This window comes from Balaenoptera musculus, chromosome X (assembly GCF_009873245.2).
Source record: "Balaenoptera musculus isolate JJ_BM4_2016_0621 chromosome X, mBalMus1.pri.v3, whole genome shotgun sequence".
Classification (NCBI taxonomy): domain Eukaryota; kingdom Metazoa; phylum Chordata; class Mammalia; order Artiodactyla; family Balaenopteridae; genus Balaenoptera; species Balaenoptera musculus.
The window spans coordinates 55,174,886-55,198,059 of record NC_045806.1 but is presented as its reverse complement, the minus strand read 5'-3'; the positions used below and the strand labels follow the sequence as shown (position 1 = coordinate 55,198,059).

At 52.7% G+C, this 23,174-nt stretch overlaps 1 protein-coding gene across 6 annotated transcripts in view; it reads right to left on the bottom strand.

Moving 5' to 3' along the window:
• STARD8 (StAR related lipid transfer domain containing 8) overlaps positions 1–23,174 on the bottom strand; it is a 70,787-nt gene that overhangs the window by 14,711 nt on the left and 32,902 nt on the right. For 2 of the 6 annotated variants that reach the window (XM_036840589.1, XM_036840590.1), the window contains exon 1: positions 17,211–17,352. The exons of 2 other annotated variants lie outside the window; for them this stretch is intronic. Coding sequence is in view for 1 of the 4 variants with exons in the window: in XM_036840587.1 (XP_036696482.1) it covers positions 3,245–3,314 (70 nt within the window). In the remaining 3 variants the exon portion in view is untranslated. Of the gene's footprint in view, positions 1–3,244; positions 3,388–17,210; positions 17,382–23,174 lie in introns of those variants that run through there. 2 more of the 6 variants (XM_036840587.1, XM_036840588.1) reach the window with 2 other exon arrangements.

Sequence of the window (23,174 nt, the reverse complement as noted above, 5' to 3'; positions counted from 1 at the left end):
AAGGACAAGAAGGCATTTCAGAGATGCTAGGTGGGTAGACAAGGGAGGGAACAGCACGGGAAGGTGGAAGTCGGTCAGAAGAAACAACAGGCTCCTCAAGGGTCGCACACTAATGAGGATTCGATGGGGAGAAGAGAAGGCTCTGAAGTTTCTGGAGCCCCTGAGGGCTTTGGGGGCAAACGGGTGGGGCGGGGATGAACACTTGTGCATTTCTGAAAGCATGTGCGTTGGTCGCTGCTGTCCCAGCATCTGTCTCTGCATGTAACTGTAGCCAAGTTTGCTCATGTCCATGATCCACATAGATCAGCATGGGACCATGAACCTGTGCACACTCCCCCACAGGCCCCTCGGTCTGTACACGCACCTGCACCTGCATCTGTGTGCACATGCGTGTGTTTTATGTCACTACAACCTTCTAACCTACGATAGAAATCTAGGAATCACCAGGACCTCTGAGAGGTACTGGAAAGTGTTTGTTCCCACAGAGCCCAGCTAGCAATACCTCAGCCCCTCTGGCAGGGGGCAATGCAAGCCCAGGAAATGATCCAGGTCTCTAGGCCGGTGATGATCTCGGAATGTGGTAAAAGTAGCCCAAAGGGACTTCACACCATCCCAGGCAGCATTTGAGGGACATGGTTTTGCTGCTAGGACAGTTGAGCCGGCTGCCACAGCCACTTCCCTGTCTCCTGCTCCTACCATGCCCCCGGGAAAAGGCCCATCCCTGTCCTCAGAGCCCCTCCAGGCAACCAGCTCTGCTTTCCTGTCATTAGGACAAAGGGGAGGTGCCAAAGGAAGGACCAGGTCCGAGTTTCCAGAAAGGCAGACACAGAAGGAGACAGTGACCTCTAAAGGGCCACAGGTCTAGAATGGCCACCCAAGGCAGGGGAGCCAGTCCCCAGGAACAGGTCTGCATGTCAAGAACACACCCTTGAAGACCACTGCAGCCCTCGGTCACTCATGGCTAGAGGCAGAACAAGGAGGACGAGGGGGAGGAGAGAGGCATCTGACTGCCCTTCCTGAGCCTGGAGGTGGCGGAAGAGTGCAGTGATGAAGTCCTGATCTTACACATCTGTGCCTCCTGCCTGAGTCACAAGTCCTGTGGGAGAGGGGCAGGCTGCCCACTCCCCTAATGCTCGGCAGCGGCCCTGGCCAGGGTTGGTGGGAAGGGGACCAGCTCACTCAGGTGGGCGCCAAGTTTTTTCATTCCTATGTAGAGGCCTCTAGCCCCTGCTATTCAAAGCGTGATCCCTGGACCACCAGCACGGGCATCACCTGGGAGCTTGTTAGAAAGGCAGAATCCCAGACCTACTGAATCAGAATCTACACTTAACTAGGTCCTCAGATGACCTGCATGCACATTAAAGTTTGAGAAGCGCTGGCATAAATCACCTAGCTCAGGGCTTTTCACCCTTGGATGCACGTTAGAGTCAGCTAGGAAGCTTTGTAAAAATATCAATCCCCTGGGGCCCCGTCCCCGGAGGCCCGTTTAATTGATCTGTGCTGAGACTCTCCAAATCAGTATTTTTTAAAAGCTACAGTATGGACTGGAAAGGGCCCAAGGGACTTTACCAAGTCACAGAGTTAAGTGTCACAACTGAGACTACGACCCTGATCTTTTCATTCCATGCCCAGCGTTCTTTCCACTGCATTATGGCACCTTCCTTCAGATGCCAGATAAACAAAGGGCTTAGACTCAAAGGAACCAACTCCAGGCCCCCAAACTTTTTTCTGCCCCTTCTGGTCTAGTGGAGTTACAAGTCTGAGTTTCAATCCTGGTTAGTCACTAGCTCTCTGACTAGCCAGTCACCAGCTCTCTGACTTTGGGCAAGTTGTTTAACCTCTCTATGACTCAGTATTCTCCTCTGTAAAATGAGAATAATAGAATCCACTTCTAATAGCTACTGAGAACATTAAATAAAATACCGGAGAGAAAAAGCACCTGGCACATTGTACCAAGCATTCAACAGAGAGTTCCTTCCCCACACTGACTGAAGGGTCCCAAGGAAAAAGAGAAAATGGGAGAAAGAGACTCAGCTAGTGTTCTCTTCTGGGTCTGGAAAGTGGCTGCATCTATATCTCTGTCAGAATTGGAGCCAGATGGCTCAAGGAAGTGAGATTAAGAGGCAGAAGTTTCAAAGAGGCCACAATAGCTCCAAAAGACAAAGGAGCCAAGGAGTTAGAAGCAGGGCTCCGAATGAATCCCCAGCAGCCCTCCCTGGCAGGAATCTGGAGAATGTAATGGGTTATTACCCAACAGGATGTCAGGGACATTGGCTCCTGACAATACACCACCTCGTGGAAGGCTGAGAGGCCCTGAGGCTCCCTCCCAGATGGAGCAGTCAAGGACGTAGGTCTTGGTGATTAAGGGCTGAGCTAAGGTGCTTTGCTTTGTCCCTCCCGCCCATCCCAGCCTGCCCAGGCCGGGGCCAGGAGTGACCACCTACGCCCAGGAGAGTCAATCCACCTGGGGCTGGGGCCCAGGCAGCCCAGACTGAGGATTGCCTTATGTGCCTGGCGGGAAGAGTGACACTGGGCAGGCTGAGGCGAGTGATGGAGGAATGTCTGTGGCCCCTGGTCCTGCCTCTGTGTCCAGATGTGCAGATTCCAGCAGTTTCAACCACTATGTTCTGCAGGCCATGTGCTGGCCAAGGCTAGGGTGATATGCCAGGACAGGTCAGGGACAGCACTCAGCTGGCACAAGCTGGATTCCACTGAGATTTAACCCCAGACTCTCTCCCTGGGGAGGAGCCCAACTGATCCCCTTAAGGGTTGGGGGAGACAACATACTAGAAAGCTCCAGAGTCAAATCAGGCCTCAAGGGCCACACCCACAGGTCTCCCAGAGGGAGTGACAAAGAAGGAATAGCCGAGCAGCAGCGGATTGTCTCGGGGGTCAATGACAATATCTACACCTACACTGCCACAGGCCACGTCCAGGGATCCTCTTAGCATGGCACATTTTTCTATGCAAAGATGGACAGAATGAGGAGAAATGCAGGGCTTCTGTTTTTGAGAAATGCTACATGAATGAGGGAAGAGTTTATGCACCCAGGAAAAGGGCAGCAATGTTTTCCACTGAGGAAATACAGTAATGCTCAAAGATGATAACCGAGTTGGAGAAAAAGCTTTTCCCAATCACACTGACTCCCCCACTTGCTGCCTAAGTCATCTTAGGCAAGTTGCTTTACTCTCTAAGCTTTGGTTTCCAAATCTATAAAATGGGGACTAACAACTTTCCTGCCTACCTCTGAGGTTACTGTGTGCATTTGGTTGGCTTCTGTCTGGTTTTGAAAGCAGCTCTATGAAAGTTATCATCAGAGAGGGCTGTTTTGTTAAGACGACTTGAACTTTGTATTCACAGTCTTTAAAGTCCAGTTCAGATTGTGTCCTAGGTGTAAAGTGAGAAAGTAAGTGAGCTAGAAGGAGAATAAAAGGCAATGGGCAACAAAGCTGCCAGAACTCAGGCCTCAGCCAGCCACTCTCTTCCCTCACCAATCCCCCCCACTTCTCTTCACACCACTATTGGGGAACTCAAGCCCTTTACACCTTTTGGTCACTCAGTGGGCTGTGAGACAGCTGCTGCCCAGGGCCCGGTTCAGCCTGCTCCCTCCCAACTCAAAGTCCAGCTCAGGCCTAGGGACCAGGCAAGATACAGGGCCCAGGACAAGCAATGGGCAGATGTCACAGAGGCCCAGATCAAAGTGTCCTTGTTACTGCTGGAGCAGTCACCTCTCGACTCAGGCTACACATTATAATCTGGGGAGCTTTCAAATGCCAGTGCCTGGGCCCCAATTAAATCATGACCAATTAAATTAGACTCTTTAGGGATAGAGTTAGTTTTTTATGTTTTTGAGAGCTCTCCAGGTGATTCGAAAGCACAGCCAGGATCAAGAACCGCTGCCCTAAACAGACATGACCAGCTAAAAAGCCACAGCATAGGTCTTTAGGAAGATTCTAGCTGGAGGCTATACTCAGGCCCGTTCTCATCACTGGCCTGTGTTCTCTCTGGGCCCAATGAACAGTGATCTGAATGCATGTGGTAGGACAGGAGAGGGCACATCTGTGGGTGTTTGTGAAGGTGACTTATTCAAAGCTGACTTACTCCATGAGGCAGCTTTCAACAAACGTGTTGGTTTCCTTTCCCTTACTTAGTTGCCTACTTAGAAAGGTGTCTCCCCCGTGGCCCTCACCGCAGGATGGGTGTCTCCAGCGTGATCTCTCTCACCTTCAGTGAACCCAGAAGGTAGAGCCGGTGTTCAGAGGGGTAAAGAAAGACCTGGGAGGCAGCTGTCTATGTGACAACCCAAGTTCCGAAGGTGGGCTGTGTGAGGCCAAGCTGGTAGCCAAAGTAGGCAGAGGGGCCGCCTACCACTCCAGGTCCTGCTGCTGCACCTGGGAAATGCCAGGTTCTGGCAAACAGCTTCTCAGATCATTTCTCTTGGTTGATGCAAGTCTCAGTTCCTCTGCCCACCCCCACTCTTAGAGAGGGACCCCGCTTGAGGAGGAGATGTTGGCCTTCCAGCAGAGGGCTCATATCTCAGTTGGCCCCAAGTGCTCACGACCAGCTCCTTCCACCCTCCCATAAGGTTACACTAAGGGGCCTTGGCCACGAGAAGAGTGCCCACCCAGCCCCGAGGTGGTGCTTCATTTGAATTTGCACAAAGGGGTCCTCGAGTTTGGTAGTGACCCTGGCATAGGTGCTGCCACAGGTGACCACCTGGCTATGCCATCTCTCTCTCTCTGGGGGACTGAAGGAGAGGGGTCTTCACAAGGGCCGGTACTAAGAGCTGTCATGGATGCCACGACTGCCAAGCCTTCCCCTCCTGACCTTGAAGCGGACATTCAGGGGGGTCTACCATGCACTGTCCGCTGGGAGGTCAGGTGCACCCATCATCTCTCCTGCTCCTGCAGCTCTTAGCTGGAATCACAACTTTAACTAGATTGTTCCAGGGGAGGGAGGGAGAGGGAGGAAGGGAGACTGAGACCAAAATAGCTCTCATCCCACATTCCAACCCTCGCAGGAGGGGAGCCGCAGCAAGGGCTGCCGATGTCAAGCGGCCGAGCTAGACAGTGCTGGACACTGACCAGCCTCTGGCTTGTTAGGTCAGAACTCGGGGCCCCTGCTGCACCTGTTCGGATGCAATCCTTGGTCTCTCATCTGGAGCTACGGCGGGATGACAAGGCCCTGGGCCCATGTGAGCAGCACTTTTGGAGCCTCCCCATCACAAGTGGGGCACCACCGAGGCAAATGGCCCAGGAGAATACAGTACCGTGGGACTGGGTGGCAACAAAATGAAGACATCGAATCTTCTTGCTCGCCAGTAGCAGGTTCACACATGCGGCCCTCCCTCCTTAACACTCCATATCCATGTCATGGCCACAGGGCCACAGGGATTCTCAACCAGAGACAATTTTACCCTCCCCCCGGCCCCAGGAGACCTTTGGCAATGTCAGGGGACATTTTTGGTCATCACAACTGGGGGAGGACGCTGCTAGCATCTGCCGAGTAGAAGCCAGGGATGCTGCTAAACATCCTACAGTGCAAAGGACACCTCCCACAATAAAAGAAAGGCTGACTCCAGACCTGAAGTGTGAGACCAGGAGGGGCAGTTCCCTTCCACCTTACCTGGGGGCCTCAGGTACCTCCAGGCATCCCCAGCCCACCTTGGGGATGTCCTGAGGAGCGAGGTGAAGAATGGATACAGTGTTCACTGGAGGTCCCTTGTCTTTGGACACCGTGGACCCCTTGCAGGGTCAGCCAAGGGGACGTGACAGTTCTCGTTTTTGGAGTTTTTATAAATATGGAAGTGACACAAGGAACCCTCCACTGTGTTCCCACACACACACACAAACTGTGGCCTGAGCTCTAGCATGCAGCTGTAAATGGAGGAGGGTCATGAGGGCCCTGTGGCTAACCCAGACCTCTGGCTTGCTGGGGCTGCTTGACAATTTGGGTCCAGGGTTGGCCCAGCCTGTGGTCTCCTAGGCAAGCACTTGATGTAGCAGAGCCAAAGCAGGCAGCTGACATTCCTGCTTGGCCCAGGGCTTCCTTGTGAAAGCGAAGGTCAAAGCTGTCACGTGCTCTGCTGCAGTGGCTCCATTAGCTTTCTTGCCCTCAGGGGATCCTGTCCCAGGTGCTCTGACAAGGTCATGGTGACAAGGAAAGACAGGTGTTTTAATAATCCACGTGCTACTCCATCACTTCCAGTCTGGAGCCTGGAGGCAAGAGATGCCAGCCTAACCGGTCTGGGGCAGATGGAACCGCTCTCCACTGTGGTATGGGTGGAAAGAATATTGGATTGAAGGTCAGGAGAACTACATTCTGGCCTTAGCTCCACTAGGAACTTGTCGGGTGACCTTGGGCAAGCCAGTACCTCTGTCTAAGTTGCAGTTTCCCCATCTTCTAATGGCCACTCACCAAAATCTAGACCCGGAACAGAAGTATGTGTAATTGGCAGTGGCTGGCTCGGTAGAGAGGGGAGCCTCTCCTGCACGTTCTCTTCTGGGAGACTCAAGAGAGGACCCTCTGTAGGGACCAAGAACAAACCCATCTTTCCCTTCTAATCCAGCTCTCCTGATTTCCTGCCTCCAAAGGCACCAAACATCGAGGCTTAAACCTCCAGTCAGCCTGGTCTGTCCTCTCTCCGCTCGTGTATTTAGCCACCAACTTCTATCAATTTTTCCATCCAATGGTCACGGTTTCCCATGCCCAACCATGCCCTAGACTCTCATGCCTGGATTACTTCAGCCCTGTAAGTTCTCAGCCTCCAGGCTCTCCTTTCAACAGGTCGTCCTGCCAGCTTCTTCTCCCAAGAGCCCAGCTCTGACCTGGCCACTCTCCTACTCTACAACCTAATGGGCTCCCCACTGCCCACTGCCCACTGCCCAGGGCAGATGTCAGACTGTTTTCCACCTCCACACTCTAGACCCAGCCTGGCTTGAAGCTGCAAATTCCTATTACTCATCAAGATGGAGGTCAAACACCACCTCCCATGAAGCCTTCGTTCCCTGACCTCTCACCAGCCCCCTACCACCCAATGGCTTAGTTAAATTAAGTGGCCCCCAGGGCATTTCCCGTACCTTCTTGGCAGCACATAACTCTGTCTCCCCCATTCAACTGGAGCTCCACCGCACTGGGGTCCTTTGGGTCTCAGTATCCCAACTGCTGTGTGGTATGGGCTACTGAATATTCTTGCAACACCTAGATAAGACGTCCTGCTTCCCAACTCAACAGGGTGCAGACCTCCGACTGCACCCCCTCCTCTGGTATCCCCATAGTGAGGACACAGAACTGAGCACACACCTGCGACCCAGAAGACTGGCTGACTGGCAACCCACCTTGCCCCAGGGCAGAAACCACATAGCCAGGAACCAAGACCCAGAGATGTGAGAAGGGAAAATGAACTCTGCCTGAGGGTGGAGGCATTCTGGCCTCAAGGAGCATTTAGTTCTCCCATACCAAGCTCCCGTGAGGGCATCCAAGCTCACTTGAGAGAAAGGCTATGTGCCATCTCCTGCTTCCCTTTCCTGGCCTGCAAAGTCTTGGCGCTCGCCCGTTTTGACCCTGGGCCACCACATCTACATCCCACCCCCACTTCCTAGTCCTACTTCCCTTTCCTTTTGCTGAGGCCAAATATAAACTCCCGTGCAGGAAATGCCTTGGAGGAGCCTGGCCCCACCCTGAGATCCAGAGAAAATTGTCTCTGACAGAAAGGAAATGGACTTGAGAGAAGTAGCCTCCTCAGGTGGGGCCTGCTCTCCCTCTGGAAGCCAGCAGACACAAGCCCGCCCCGGAGCCCCGCAGCAGCCAAAGGGAGGGCCAGGACGAGGAGCACAAAGGAGAGGGTCAGGGCAGGGGTGATGACAGGCATGGTCAGGCCATGGTGGGGTGAAGGGAAGGAGAACCCAAAACAGTGGTCTAATGGCTGTGTTAAGACCTCGGAGCATAGAGGTTCTGGGGTACAGTGAGTGGGAAGAGTAACAGGCTAGCGATCTGAAGACTTGGCTTTTAGTCTTGGCTCTGCTACTTCTCAGCTGTGGCTGTGATCATTATTGATAACAGTATTTATGATACTAAATGTAATTATTAAGAATAATTCATAATAGACACTAATATTTACTGAGTACTTACTATGTGCCAGACCCTGGGCTAAGGACCTTACACCGATCGTACTGTATAAGACTTAACTTCTCTATGTCTCAGTCTCCTCATCTGTCAAATAGCGTTACGATCATAGTACCGACAACATGAGGTATTTGCAAGTATAAAATGAGATAATAATAATAACAGCCAAAGAGTACAAGTCATCATTATGTCCCAGGCATTACTTTAGGTACTTTTTAGATGATTTATGTTACTGAATCTTCACAACAGCCCTGTGAGGTAAATGCTCTGACAATATCTCTATTTGACCAATGAGAAAATTGAGGCCCACAGCTATCAGGTAATTTGCCCAAGATCAGCAGTGAAGAAGTGGTGGGCCAGGATGCACATCTAGGCAGTCTGGCTCCAGAGTCAGAGCCACTAAGTTAGAATCCTCCTCATTAAATAGGAGAAATCGCCTAGGCTAGAGACACAAAAAACATATACCAGGGTTTTTGCAGTATGAACCCTTAACCTGAAGTAAGTTCAGAGTAGTGGAGAAAGCACCTAATCATCCCATATCTCTTTGGTCTCCACAACAGCCCTGTCCAAAGCAGGTCTGCCGCACAAATGGGAAAACTAAGGCTATGGAAAGGTCAAGTGGCTTCTACTGGACTACGGATGGAGCCAGGAGCCTGCCTAAATACCCACTGCCCTCCTGTTGATCTGTTCCCATGTCAGCCTCCCCAGGCTCTCCCCTCCAAATCCACTCCCCCTTGGTTGTGTACTTATTCAACCACTATTACCTGAGCACCTACTCCACACCAGGCCCTATGGTAGGCACCAAGGTCTGAAAAGTGAACAAATGTTGAACTCTCCTGGAGTACTTGGCCAGAGCTGCTACCACGCCCATCCTTCTCAGGGAGGCAGAGGCTAAGATGGAATGTCCTCTGAAGCACCCCCTGGAGCTTGTTTGGAGGCAAGTAACAGAGAATGAGCTCGAAAGCAATGGAGCTGGCAACTGGTACAGCCTGAGGGAAGGACGCCTGCAGCACCCAGGAGCCCTGAGGTGGGAACACTGTGGGGAGGACTAGAGTTTCCAGACAAAAGCCCACCACATACATACCCAATTTTAGCACGGGCCACACCAGCTGGAGGGCTCACAAAAGTGAATCCAGACAGCCTCCCGCCTGCCCCTAACCTTCTAAATAATGCAACCTGGTTGTGCAGATAGCTCATTAAAATGTCTCTTCTCCCCTGATGCCACCCAGCAGCCTGCTCTCCACCCTCAGTGCTGGAAAGTGCTAACCAGGCAGGCCTGCTGCTGACATCGGAACAACCCCCAAATCCCTCCTGCACACACTCCCCCACCCCAGTGCAGCTCCGCTTTAGAGCATGGATACCCAGCCCTCAGTGTTTTCTCTCCTCTCCATCTGTCCACCTCGGGGGTCTGGGAGCAGGCAAGGACCTGGGGACTGTCTGCACAGCAGTGACTGATTGCTGGTGGGTGCGGGGAGCAGTCAGGGGTAGAAGGGAGACCCAAGCTTCGGGTCTTGCCTCCCAGCCAGGCATCTGGGAAAGGCAAGGGGGAAGCATGACACAGTCACTAAGGGTGTGGGTGGTGGACTCAGACTGCCTGTGTCCTGATCCCAGCTCCATCATTCCCGAGCCGCTGGAGTGACCTTGAGGAAGTTCTTCTTTTAACCTCTCCTTGCCTCGGTTTCTTCATACATAAAATGGGGGTGACGACAGCAGTACCTACTTTGCTGAATTGTCATGGGAGCTAAGTAAATTCAAATGTGCCAAAAATTGAGAAGAGTTCACTATTATTCTTGGTGTTATCATCATTACTACAGCCTCTTGCAGTGTCATAAATGCCACTAAGGAGGCCAGAGGAAGGGAACCCTGTAGGCGGGCATGGCCAGGAAGAGCTTTTCGGGAGGAGGTGGAATCTGAAGTGACAGAAAAGTCCAGACCTACGCCCAGGACGTGGCAGGTTTGCGCACAGCATGTCCCCAGGTCAGTGAGAAACAGCAAAGTGACAAGGTGGCAGAAAGTACTACTAAACAACAATAACAGTGAGAGTACTGTTTATATTATTGGATTTAATATTCAGCAACCCATGAGGTAAGTACATATCTCCATTTTATAGCTGACAAAATGGAGGCTCACAGAGATTACGTAATTTGCCCAAAGTCACCCAGCGCTGCATTATACCAGAGTCCCCACTCTTCACCATGACACTCTCCTGCCCCAGGCGCCGTGTGTACACCTCGGGGGGTGTTTTGCTTCGGCTCCACTCTGGCCACTTTCCCACATGCCCCTCTCTGTTGTTCCCATTTAGAAGGCCCTACTCAGGTGAGGGCGGCTCAGACCAGATGTTTGGGGCAAGGTGCTTCCCAAACTTGCTGCCCCTGTCCCTCCTGACTTGACTTCAGCCTGGAGCAGAAAAGGTGGCTGCAAGTGCCTATCTCACACCTCAGACAGGCCTGCCTTTGGCCAGCCCAGATAAAGGACAGGAAATCCTCAGGCACCTCCCCTGGAGGTCACTCCCTCTACCATGGGAACAGAGTTGCAGCTTGGGCAGAGGTTCCTCTGTGGTGCGGAAGCTGCCAAGTCAGCCCCAGCTGCCCTGGCTGCCGAGTGTGGTTTGGGGGAAACAGGGAGGGCTGAGCGTCAGAGACCTGGGTTCCAAATCCCCCCTCCCTGGAGACTGTGCCCTTCCTCTCTCTGGGCCTCAGGTGGGGATCAGCCAGGATCACACCGGGGGGCTCACACTGTCTATCTGACTGGGCTGCTCTGAGAACAGAATGGGATCGTGGAAGTGAAAGTGCCTTGGAAACTTTAAAGAAATGGGAGGACGTGTCAATGTCATCGTCATCAACTGCTAGAGGCGTGGCTGAGTTGGTGTTTCTCCCCGTCTGATTCACCCTTCTAGGCCCCACTGTGGGCATGGCTCGGACTCATTTCCAGTTTCGATGCTCCTTAAAATATCCCCTTCCTCCACACCCCGACCAGCTCAAGAGGCAAAAGCAAGTCACAGGAAAGCGGGCTATACGGGCAGCCCCCACACAGTACCATGCAGTCGGCCCATCCCAGTGAGCACCTCCTCCCCTCAGGCTTGCCCTCTGCTGTGGGAGCACTGAGGAGAAGGCCCTACCCTCCCAGGGCACCACAGTCATGGGAGCTGGCTGGACCGGAATGACAAACAAATCAGAGAGAACCGTATGAGGTGTTTGCACCCAGGACTCCTGGGGTTCAGAATCTACCTGAGATTCTGGAGTCAACCAGGAAAAGGTAATGGAGAAGTCTTCTGGAAAAGTTCAGGCTACAGAAAAACAGCCGAGGGTGAGGGACTTCCAGAGCCCCATTTCGTGCCCCACAGGCACAAAGGGTAGCATGTGCAAAGGACAGTAATGAGGCTGGGAAGGGGACAGGTCCCAGGTCCCCTGAGGGGCACTTGGAGAAGCTGAGGCTGTTTGGCCTAGGGAAAACACAGGGGGACTTGGGCTCTGTCCTCAGACATCTACAGATCAGAGAGAACAGATAGGGTCTAAGTGGTCCCAGGGGGCAGAGCTGGGACTCAGGGGTAAAAGCCATAGGGAGACAGAGATCAGCTCAACATCAGAAAAAACTTTTGGAGATTACATGGATGTAAGCAACTGCCTTGAAACATTGCACTCCCAGTTATTGAAGATGGGTGACAGGAGCTGCACAAGTACTTGGAGGGGGAAGACCCGAGCTTCAGAAAGAGAGTCAGACCCACTGCCCTCTAAAGGTTCTTCTTCCCGAAGCTCTGCCTGCTTCCTACCTCTGGGGTACTGTGGGAGAAGCATAAAGGTGACTGGAGCTGGCTAGGCCCTCGGCTGATTCCCACAGAGACCTGGGATCTCAGGAGCACCTTGGGCTGGTACTACCCAGGGGGAGCAGGTCACTCATTAACTTGTGGCTGAATGGGTCAGAGGGTGGCCACCTGAGACAGATGGAAACATGAGGAGGGGCGAGAGAGCAAACTGTACAAAAGCCCACGCTCAAGGAAAACCCAAGCTCTGGCAGTTCAAGGCCCGGCCAGCCCTAACTGACCAGCCGGCTAAGAGTATTTAGTGATTGGCCCTGGCAGAATTTGAAGCCAGCTCACCTTTGCCTTGTGGATAAGAAAATGCTCTTGACTGGAAACGCATACTCTCATGGCTAAAAGGAAGCCTGGGAGACCACTGAGTCCATGCCATGGGCCCTGCATTTTAAAGATCTAGGCCCAGAGAAAGCAAATGTCTTCTCTGAAGTCACTCATGGAGAGGTAGCTATAGAGAGACACAACCAGAAGCCAGGTTTCCTGACCCTAACGTAGGCCCACAGGGTTCACTAAATGTTGGTTCCTTCTCGTCTCACTGAAACTGCAGAAAGCTTCTTGTGGTCTAGAGCTTTCTAAATTGGACCTGGGTCCTAGCTTGACCCTTCCCAACTCCCACTGCTTGTCAAGATACAGGTTCTCTGAGGAAGGTCTCCTCCTCCACTATGGAGGTCTCAGGCCTCGTGTCCCAGCCTGGTGTGAAGGGACCTACAGCGGACTGAAAACAAAAACACACAGCTCCACCCCACCCCCAGTAATGGCAAACCCTTTGGGTGGGCATTTCTTGCTCTTTTAGACTTTCAGATTGAATCAGGGAGTCAGCTGCTCCTGGAAACACCCCAACCCCCTTTTGACTCTGATGCCTAAAAAAACCCAAAAAACTCCTACCCCACTGTCCATCTGAATCCCTATTAACTCAACTCCCTGTCCCTCTCTATAATACCACCCAAGTTGCATATGTGTCCTTCAAGCAATGTGAATGACTACTTCTGTTTGCCCAAGGGAAAACAGAGGAGCAGACGTTTAATTGGCCCCAGAAGTTCCCATGACTGAATGTTCGTTAATGTCCCCTTGGGGGAAGGTAAGGGCTCAGAAATGGGGTCCCTTTAAGGCCTGGGGTGGACAAAGAGTTAGTTAATGGCCATCCCTAGAGGTGACTTTCCAAAGTGGTTATTATGTGGCTCAATCATTAACCAAGCAGTGGCAGGACCCCAGGCTTGTTGGAAAGGAGCCACTCCTTTCCCAAGGACAGCCCAAGAGCAGGAGGCTCTGGGGCAGCGAGGCCTGGATGAGGGAAGCTCTCTCTCGGCTCCACACAGGGGTGGAGGAGGGCTGGCCCGGATATGGAGGAAGTCAGCACACCCTTACTGGAGTGGGAGGGAAAAGCGAGACAGTGAGGGTTTTTATCATGAATGAGAGAGGAAGCTCCAAGCTGGGTCATGGTGATTAGATGACAAGCTGGGAAAGACGCTCATCCTGAATGCATCCTGTTTTGCTCTGAAATGGAACTGGCCTCAGGGGCCAGGGGCAGGGGAGGGGCCAGGAGGCAAGCAGCCTCCCAGGAATTCTCCCAGGCCTGCCGACCTCAAGATCCTGGGTGGCCCTGGAACTGGGGAGGCCAGCAAGAGAGTCAGAACTCTCACTTACCACTAGAGAACCAAGGCACGCATGTACTTTCCACAAGAAGCCTCCACAAGTCAGCCTTGGGAGCCCGAGCCCCAGAGCCAGAGCTTCAGAGATGGCAGCAGGCACTGTGAAACAAGGGGATAGGGCTCCATAATCCCTCCAGCTCAGACCTTTCCTGGGCCTCTCTTTCAAGGTTCAGCTCAAATGTCACTGCCTCTGTCAGTCACCTTCCCCTCAGTCAAAAGCCACTGCTCCCTGGTCAGGCCTCCCAGGGCAAAATATCCTCCTCAACAATTGGAAATATGAACACTGCTAGGATATTTGATGATATTAAGGGACTGTCTTAAAGTGTGATAGTGGTGCAGTGTCTATCATTTAAGTCCCTATCACTCATATATATATATATATATATATATATATATGACTATTTAAAGATAAATCAAAAGGTGTCTGGGATTCATGTCAAAATAACAAGAAAGAGAATGAAGTAGATGGAGGCATATACAGGGAAGCATTGGTCATGGGCTAACGGCTGTTGAAGTTGGGTGACGAGCACATGGGACCTTATTACATTAATCATCTCTACTTTTAGGTATGTTCGAAATTCTTCATAATAATTTTTTAAAGCCCTCACCGAGGTAAAGACTTAGTGTGTCGTGTATCATTCATGCCACTCACCCCCATCTACTAGATGGTAGGTTCCCTGAAGGTGGAGGTTACACTTTGTGTCCTCCACAAGACCTAGTACCAAGAATTTAATGGCTAATAATTTATATAGCACTTGGTAGTTCACCAAGCACTTAGCCATGGATCCTCTTGTTTAATCCAGTAAAGTGGAAAAAGCGGGGAAAAACCAAGAGACTGAGAGATTGAGTGGTGCAGCAGAGCCTGGATTTAAACCTCCACGAGTCCTGCTCCCAGTCCCCAGTTCTTGGCCCTGCAACATGCTGGACTCCTGAGGAACTTAACCTCCAGTTCTGCAGTCCCTGAGAGGTCGCGGGTAAATAGGGACAGCAACAGTGGGCATGCAAGTTCCCAAGGTGGAAGGCTGGGCAAGAGGAGACTCAACACACAAACACAACACTTCAGACTGGTGACAAGGGCCCAGATTGGTGCCTCCTGTCCACTGATTCAAATTTACTAGGACCCGCTCCCCCTTAATATACACACATAAACCAAAGCCCCGGGTCACAGATGAATAAAGCCGTAATAAACACTTGACACCCACAACTGTGTTTCCAGCCCTGTGCTCAACTCCTCTGTTTAGGGTTGTAGGGTGGGGGAGTTCACACATCCCATCCTAGAGCCCTTGCATCTTTCAGATCCCCTCTTTACTTTATCTGATAACAGCCTCCCAAAGGCCCAGGGCCATGACACTCAATCTTACCCAAACTGGGAGTCCAAGAAAAAAGTTCTCCTTATCCTATTCAAGCCAGGGGCAACTCCTTCTTCCAGTGAGAGACCCCGTGCCCCACCTTCCCCAAGAAGGTGGAGGCACAGCCTGCCTTTGTTAAACCTGTCATCTGTTGAACCTGAACTTTCCAAGGCTGGAACAGGGAGCTCCAGGAGTCTCCGGGCAGAAAAGCACTGACCGCTGCCACAGCAGCCCCATTAGAGACTCGATCCTCTCCTCCCTTCGGGACTTTCTTGCTTTTGTGTTGCTGCTGTTATCCCTATACCCGGATCCAGGGGTCCTCTGCTCCCTCCTCTCCAATCTATAGCCCTAAGAATGGAATTTTTAAACCTCAAGAAGATAGAGAGTGTCAAAGTTTGGACTTCTCTGTGCCACTTCCTTCACTCCTCTGTTCAAACTCAGGAAGTGTTGTCTTCTGTCTTCCCCGCAAGACTCATGCCACCCGCCCCCCCGCCCAGGACTCACACAGGGTACACAGCCCTTTAGTGCAACTTCAGCCTCTCTTCTTGCCCTAAACACCTCCAGATATCATCTCCCTCTCCTCTCCAGATCAGGGAGAGGAGCTGCAGATGCACAGAGAGGTTTAGCATACTGCTCCAAGAATTGCTTACGGAGTGGAGAAAAGGCAAGCAAATAGGGGAAACCAGACTCTATCCATGTGGTGTTTTCTAACTACAGAGGTCCAGGGAGTAGAAATTCCAAATCCCAAATCCAGAAAATAGTTGGACAAAGGCCAAATCCTGGAAATGAGGACCAGCCCAGAATGTCCAGCGATATGGTAGCTGTAGCTTTAGGGTGAAAGAATCTCCCACCCCTAAAACCATCATTCCCATCACATTCTTTCCGTTCACTCCATCAACCACTCAGAAACCACCTGCAGTCACCACCTTCTCTACGCCCTTGGGCTGCCTGCCTTCTCATTCCCCCCACAAGAACTGTCTCTCTTCTATTCCAGGAGGACGAAAGTGAAGGGAAAATTCAGAGAGCAGTAAGACAGACGGTGGGTGGGGACATCAACCCCTAGAGTGGGGGCGGGAACAGGTCCACAGCAGGAGTCAGGGTTTGAAAATAGCCCTGGGTGTGATTCATCACCGTCTCCTTCGGGGTCGGCAGACGTGGGTGCTCTGAGTGAGATGGAGACAAGCCAGGGCCCTCCAGCGCAACCTCTGGGGCCCAGGGCTCTGCGTTGGCCCCACCACTCCCCACCAGTCTGGCTGCTGTCCTGCTTGCCCTCCCCACCACCACTAGTTTTCCAGCTGGCTTAGCTGCATAATCACCACAAGGCTCTCCATCTGCATAGCTCCTGTCGCCCCAAGCATCTCAGAAACAACCCTTTACCTGCCAGTTTAAGAGCCTGGACAAGTCACCAGATGTCAGGGTGGAAGAGACTGGCCCTTTAGATACCGAAATCCAGCCCACCACCCAAGGTGCAGTTGAAAACGCTGTGGCCCACAGAAGTAGCATGACTCGCCTAAGGTCACATGAATTAGTGGCTAAGCCTTGGTTCCCCGAGTCGTAACTCAGTACTTTAAAGAGTTTGGGAGAAGAGAAATGGAGGAGAGAACCTCAGACTATCTAATTGGGAAATCCCAAAAACTTCCACTAAAAGGCCTTTGCTCAGAGGTTCTCTAATCTAAACCCATTTTGGACTTCATGGGGAAACTGAGCCCTGGAAGAAACGACTTATCCAAAGGTTTTCGCTTGATCCCCGCTGCCACCTCAATACCAGGAAAGTCCGGGCGTTTCTCAGAAGGAAGGCAGTGGCCGAGGGGAAAGCCCATGCTGCCCAACCAGGGGCTTCCTGGAAATGCGCTCAAAGCAGAGGAAGGAGGAGAGGAGAGGAAAAGCGGCGTGACCCGACCGCAAAGCCCAAGCCCCGCCACCCCGCCCAATTCCAGCCCGTCTCCGAAGTCCCTGAGCTACAGCTCCGGGCTCCAGTCAGGCCCGGGGGTAATGGGCGGACAGCCGCCTTCCACCACCCCACTCCCGAGGCTTCCTAGGGAGAAGCGCGGCTGGCGGGCTCCGGGGGTCCCCGAATTTCGGCGACACCGGCCTCTAATCCTGGGGACGCAAATGTCTCGGCTCGCTCCCTCCGCGTCTCCCGTGGACGCCGCGCAGCCGAACCGCTAAGAGCGGGGGCCGGAGCGCGCCGGAGAGGCGAGGCGAGGAGAGGCGAGGCGAGGGAGCCCCGGCCCCCCGCCGGCCCCGACCTCCCCCGGCCGTCGCCCCAACTCCCACCTGGAGGCCGCGTCCGTCGCTTTGGGTTCGAGACCCCGACGCAGCTGCCAGCGGGCGGGAGGCACGCGCGGAGCCTGGGGTTGGGCGGGGGTAACGGTGCCAGCCAGAGGAGCAGCTGCCGCGGCTGCTTAGCTGTTGTCAACCCGCGGCCACTCTCTGCGCAGGTGGGGAGGGAGCAGCGGCGAGTCGGGTGGCGGGGACGCCCCGCCCACCTACAGGACCTTCGACCAATGAGGGCGCAGTCCGGCCCACCGAACTCCCCAGAAAGCGGCCCAAATTGTGGTGGGCGGGGCTTTGCCTTCGAGTTCTTCCAGTCCCCGCGCTGCTGCCACTTCCTCCGGTCACACCAATGCGGGGGGGCTGGGACAAGGCACAAGCCCAGGGCCAGCAACTAAGGGTGAAGGAACGGGGTGACCGGGCACGCAGACTAATATCTATTGAGCTCTGTAAGTGACTGGCATCGTGGGCGGTGGGGGGGGGGGGGTTTAAATACTTACGCCATGTGTACGGGAAGGTTCAGTGGCTTGCTGAGGATAATTTACAGGGAGTTCAGAAGACACAACTTTGGTGAGATCTCCGATTAGTTGGGGCAACCAAGAGAACATTAGATATTTGAGAAGGAAGTTGCCATTCCCACCTTGTTCAGGCCTCAGCATTCTGCAACTCCCCCACTCTCTGCCTCGTGTCCAAACTCTACCTCTGCGGAGAAATGCACGGAAAACTTGGGGCATTTGCATTAATCATAGTAGTAGAGGGCTCCCAAGAGTTGTGACAGCAAGTACCACCAGAAAGCCTGTTTAAATTCAGTAAGAAACCGAGTGTTAAGATTTGATTTCTCTCTTGCCTTTCCTCACAAGGGTCCAACACAAGTTCACACTTTGATTTCATTGTTGACTTGGGGACTCCTATTAGCCAGGGATGGAAATACCCAAGACCCCATGCCACCCAATCACCATCTTCCACATTTACAAATGCAGAAACTAAGAAGAGATGACTCACTCAAGTTTTCCCAGCAAATCCATGGCAGTAACAATACCTGCACACCGGTTTTCTAATAGATGGGAGATTTCATACCTAACAGATGGGAGAAATGAAGCTGAGATTCCTAGAAAGCAGGGACTGCATCCAACTTGTTGCCTAGAGTACCCAACACTGAGGAGAGCAAAAATTAATGTTTCTTAGGACTGCAACTTTCTTAAGGTCGTCCGAGGCAATGGCAGAGCCAGACCTAGCCCCAGGTGACCCCTCTTGCCTGGCCTTCAGTACACTAGGCCAAATTGGAATTCTTCCACCTTCCTTCCCTGCCAGCCCTGATGAGAATCAGAGGAGAAATGGTGAAGCAAGGCTACCTCCAGCGTGTACTCCTCTTTTCCTCTCAATGGCATAACCGCACACAGCTGGCACTTTGCTCAAGATGAGCCATGTCCCCTTGGGTCTTGGATGTGGATGAGGCCTGTATGCCAGAACTCACTCCCGGAAACAAAATCCGACCCAGAGTCAGAAACCTTTATGATGGGTGGGAAGAAACCTTTATGATGGGTCACTCAAGATGACCTTCCTGAGACTGGGTTGCTATATTTGTAAGTATCCCTAAGGCTCTGAGTTGGAGCCAAACTTATCTTGCTTCTGGAAAAGGCTAGAAGAATATAAGAGTGTGGGTCCTGCAATGATCCTAGAGCTTCCCTAAGGGCAGGAAACCATGTCAGAGCAGATTCCATCCACGCATGACACCAAGCACAGTGCCTACAGTAGCTTCTCAATAATGTTTGCTAATGGGTGAATGAATGTTAAAAGATACTCAAGGGACAACCATGAATAAATAGGATCAAACAAATGATGAGCAAAAAACCCAATTTACCTTTTGGTATATACATTTAACTGAATCAGATATGATGGGTTCTGAGATACCCAATTCTTTAAAAAAAAAAAAAAAGGCAATCAAACCTGAAAACTGCAAAAGGGAAAACTACAGGAAGTACAAAAACTACAAAGAGTACAAAAACTACAAAAGGAGCAATTGCTATAAATAATGAGAACAAGAGCTTCACAGTGCCTGGCATAGACTAGGCACTCAATAAAAACATCTGGTAATGAGTGAACACAATAGTCAGCGAAAGCTACAATCCTAATATTTGCCATGCACATTGTGACATTCTGAAATGGCCCAAGCAATGTCTAGGCTATTTCTCTGGGTGTTTTTTGATCTTTCCCGTATCCCATGAGCTTCAGAAAAGCAAGGAGAGCTCAGCCTCGTAAGAAAAACAAAGATAGTTCATCTCCTTCAACCACCAGCAGCCCTTGTTCCCCAAGCCCCCTACCCCAACCTAAGCCAGAGTCTTGCATAGAACAGATATTCGGTAATGGTGCCTGGAAGATGAGAACATGGTACCTTTTCACAGGTTCCTTACTGGGCTGCATCTTGAATGACTCTAGAGATAACTGGAGCCTCCAGGTCTTTGCCATCCCTTTTTCCATAAACCCCCCTATTTCCTGTGTGTCCTATAGTGCTGCTGCTGCCCTGGATGTCAGCTCAACCATCAGGCAGAGAAATGTAGAGTCTTCATGGGGGTAGGCTGAGGGCAGGTGAAAAAGCCTCAGGGTGAATGCGTGTGTTTCTATGCCTGAGGCACGGGGCTTCCCTCATTCTACCACTACCACAGCCCAACTGTGTCATACAAAAGGCAGTACAATGGATTCTGGAGCCAGACAACCTGGGTACAAAGTGCAACTCTGCTACTTACTAGCTGTGTGACCTTGGGCAAATTACTTTCCAACTTTCTGTGCCTCAGTCTCCTCATCTGTAAAGTATGGACGATAATCATAGTCCTGACCTTATTCTGCTGCTAAGCAGATCCACTGGACTAAGTGACACTTAGAACAGTGGCTGGCACCTAGACAGTGCTTCTAAGTGTTAGATATGGTGACAGAGGCACTGAGCAATGGTAAAGTGAGCCCTGGATCAGGAAGTAGGAGAGTTGGGTGCTAGTCCCAGTTCTACAGCTTTCTGGCTGTGTCACCCAGGGAAAGTCATTGTGCCACTCCAACCATCAGTTTCTTCATCTGTAAAATGAAGGGAGAGTACAACCTAGTGGGCAAAGTTGAGACAATGGATGTGAGGCTGTACTGTAAAGGGTGACAGGTGACAGGATGGCACTGAAGGTGTTGCAGAGCTAAGCTTTTTGCCAGGGCCAATCAGCTCTTTCCTTGTAGGCAGTGGCACAGAGAAACTCTGTATGCCCTTACCCTGAGCCTCACTCTGAGACACTTGCGTCCCAATAAGCACCCATCTGAGGACTTACAACAGTCCCTACACCCCTCCCTGCCCAGGATGGGGATTCCTCAGGCTGTTGCAGGTAGACCCATAGCCCCACTCCAGAATGGCCCAGGGTAACATCAGGTAGGAACCCAACAGACTCTTCCACTACTCTTTTCCATGCAGCTAAAGGAGCAGCAGTAAATAATTCCAGGGAACTCAGTTGGGAAGAAAAAAAGAGGAGTAGGAGCTGCGAGGGGAAAATCAATTACACTCAGACCAGCCCTGCCCAGCACAAGACCATGGGTGCCCTGACACACGCACTCACACTTGCACACATATTCCTGCAGGCCTCATGGAAAGCCCACCCATCAGGCCTGGGAGGGTAAAGGACCGCTCCCTGGTGGTTTAGGGCCCCCACCCAGCCTCATGAAAAGGGGCTATTGATCAGGCTGCCACAACGTGGGATTGTGACAGGTTGTAAAAAAAAATAAATTCCTGAGGAGCTGTGGCCACGTCAGGGGGGTGTGCACTAAGGGGGCAGCTGGAGTAGGGCCAGATGTGGGGAGGGGAAAATGTAGTGGTGGGAGGGGCTTGCAAAGGTGAGGGACACACAGACACCTCACTGAGCACTGCCAAGTGGGGGTGGGGGACAGAGAGCTATGCCCTGGGAGGAGCACAAAGACCCCCTGTCAGCTCACAACCCAGGGGACTGCCGTGGCTGTGCTCACCCCACACCCCAGAGCACTCTGCAGCGGGGAGCTCTGTGCTGGGCTGGGAGCCCTGGGCTGGCTGTGAGGGGAGCTGGAGCACTGGCCAAGCCAGGCACAGGCCAGGGGAGTTTCAAGGGTCACTTTTGCCCTTTCTGGGCTCTCCCTCCTTGAGCTAGGACACAGAGGCACTCATTCCCTCCCGCCTGTCTTCTGCAGCCATCAAGAGGAGAGTGTTGGGGCAGCTCATGACTGCCTCCAGACATTTGGACTAGGCAGCTGGAGGCAGAAAACCCAGGCCTACTCAGTCCCTGTCCCCGGCTCTTCCTCAGACATCCAAGAGCCTATCTCCCTGTTCCTAACAAACACCAGATATAGTGTCAGCTTGATGGCATCCTGCAGCATCCACACAACAGACCCAGCGATGGGCCCCTTTCACACCCAGGATAGGACCCCTGCCTGGCTTTACTGGCCTATCTCAAAGGAGCTAGAGGTTTTCTGCTGCAAGCAGATGGTGCACCACCCCACAGCACTCTCCCCACCCCCCACCCCGTTCCCTGGGGGAAGTCGGCCTGCCTTGGGCCAAACGAAATAGGTGGGGTCACACTGGGCACGGACACCCGGAGCAGGATGTCCACCCCCAGCCCCCACACCCCACGCCATTCCTGTCCTTCAGAGGAAGGTCACAGTGTGCTGAAGGGAAATGAGCAAAGGCAAGCCCACTTCCAGCTCGAGCCCCTCACCTTGCCCCGCACCCTCCCCATGCACACATACAAGCAGCTGAGGTCAGAGGAAAGTCCCTCTAACCTCCCCAACAGCTCCCTCTGCCTGATCTAGTTTCAGCCCTCAACTTGCTCCTTCCTGTCTAGGCTCAGTTTCCTCATCTGGAAAAACAGGGCTGGGTCCTGGTTTCTATGGCCCCTTCTTTCCAGATTATTCTCTGCTCCTGTGAGCTTCTCTGTGTGTCCCCAAGGGGTGGGGCTCCCAGAAACCCTACATGCATGGGGCTTCTGCAAAGGAAGGGGTGGTGGGGTGTGAGGGTCCTCTGAGGATGGGGGTTAGCAGGCAGCCAGGTGAGAAAGAGCAGAAGAAAGTGCAATAAAGGAAGGGGTAGGGCTGAGGTGAAATGCAGAGAAAGCGAGGGGGCCGAGGCCAAGCTGGTCCAGATGGCTGGAGACCCGTCCTCTGCCTCCAGTGCTGTCCTCAGCTCACCCTGCAGCAGTAGACACCCAGAGCCCCTGAACAGAGCTCAGGATCCTGCCCCCTTGCCTGGGACCCTTCCACATGTCCCTCCCAGGAAGCAGCTCCCAAGACAAACTCTGGGAGGGTGAGGAGGAGATGAAGGAGGAGGAGAGAGGGGGCTCTTCCTTCCCACCCACAGGCTCCACCACCAGCCCACCACAGCCTGACCTCATGCTGCAGCCCACAAAGTTGGAGGGCTGCTGGGGTGAGGGGGAGGATGGGGGCGGAGAGTAGCTTTTACAGGTCCTGCCCACAGCCTGGCCCAGACCAACCCTGTGATTGTGGGTCTCTGGGGCTTGGCAATCTCAATTCAGACAGACAGTGCCTGTCCCCTGGCCACCCAACCACCCTGCCTCCTTCCCCTGAAGGATAGCCCTTAGAGGCTCCAGGATGACATCAGAGAGGGCATGGGATGTGTGATGTGGCTCCAGGGCCACTCAGCAAAGGGTGTGGGTTCTCCTTGGCCTTGGAGTCCCTATCTCATCTCAGTGGGCCCTTCGGCAAGCACAGCTCTCCCCCTCCTCAATATCCCTACACACACACACACACACACACACACACACACACACACACACAAATAAAAGTTCTGATCTGACCCTGAGCCAGCACCAGGGCTCCCCTACGCATACACATCAACCTGTCAGTCAACATGGACATCCAGGCACTGACAGGGGCTTGCGTGGGGAACAGGGTAGATAGGCCCAACAAGGGTCCCTACCTTCCTGGAACTCCCATGCCAGTGCGGGAGGCAATAGCAGC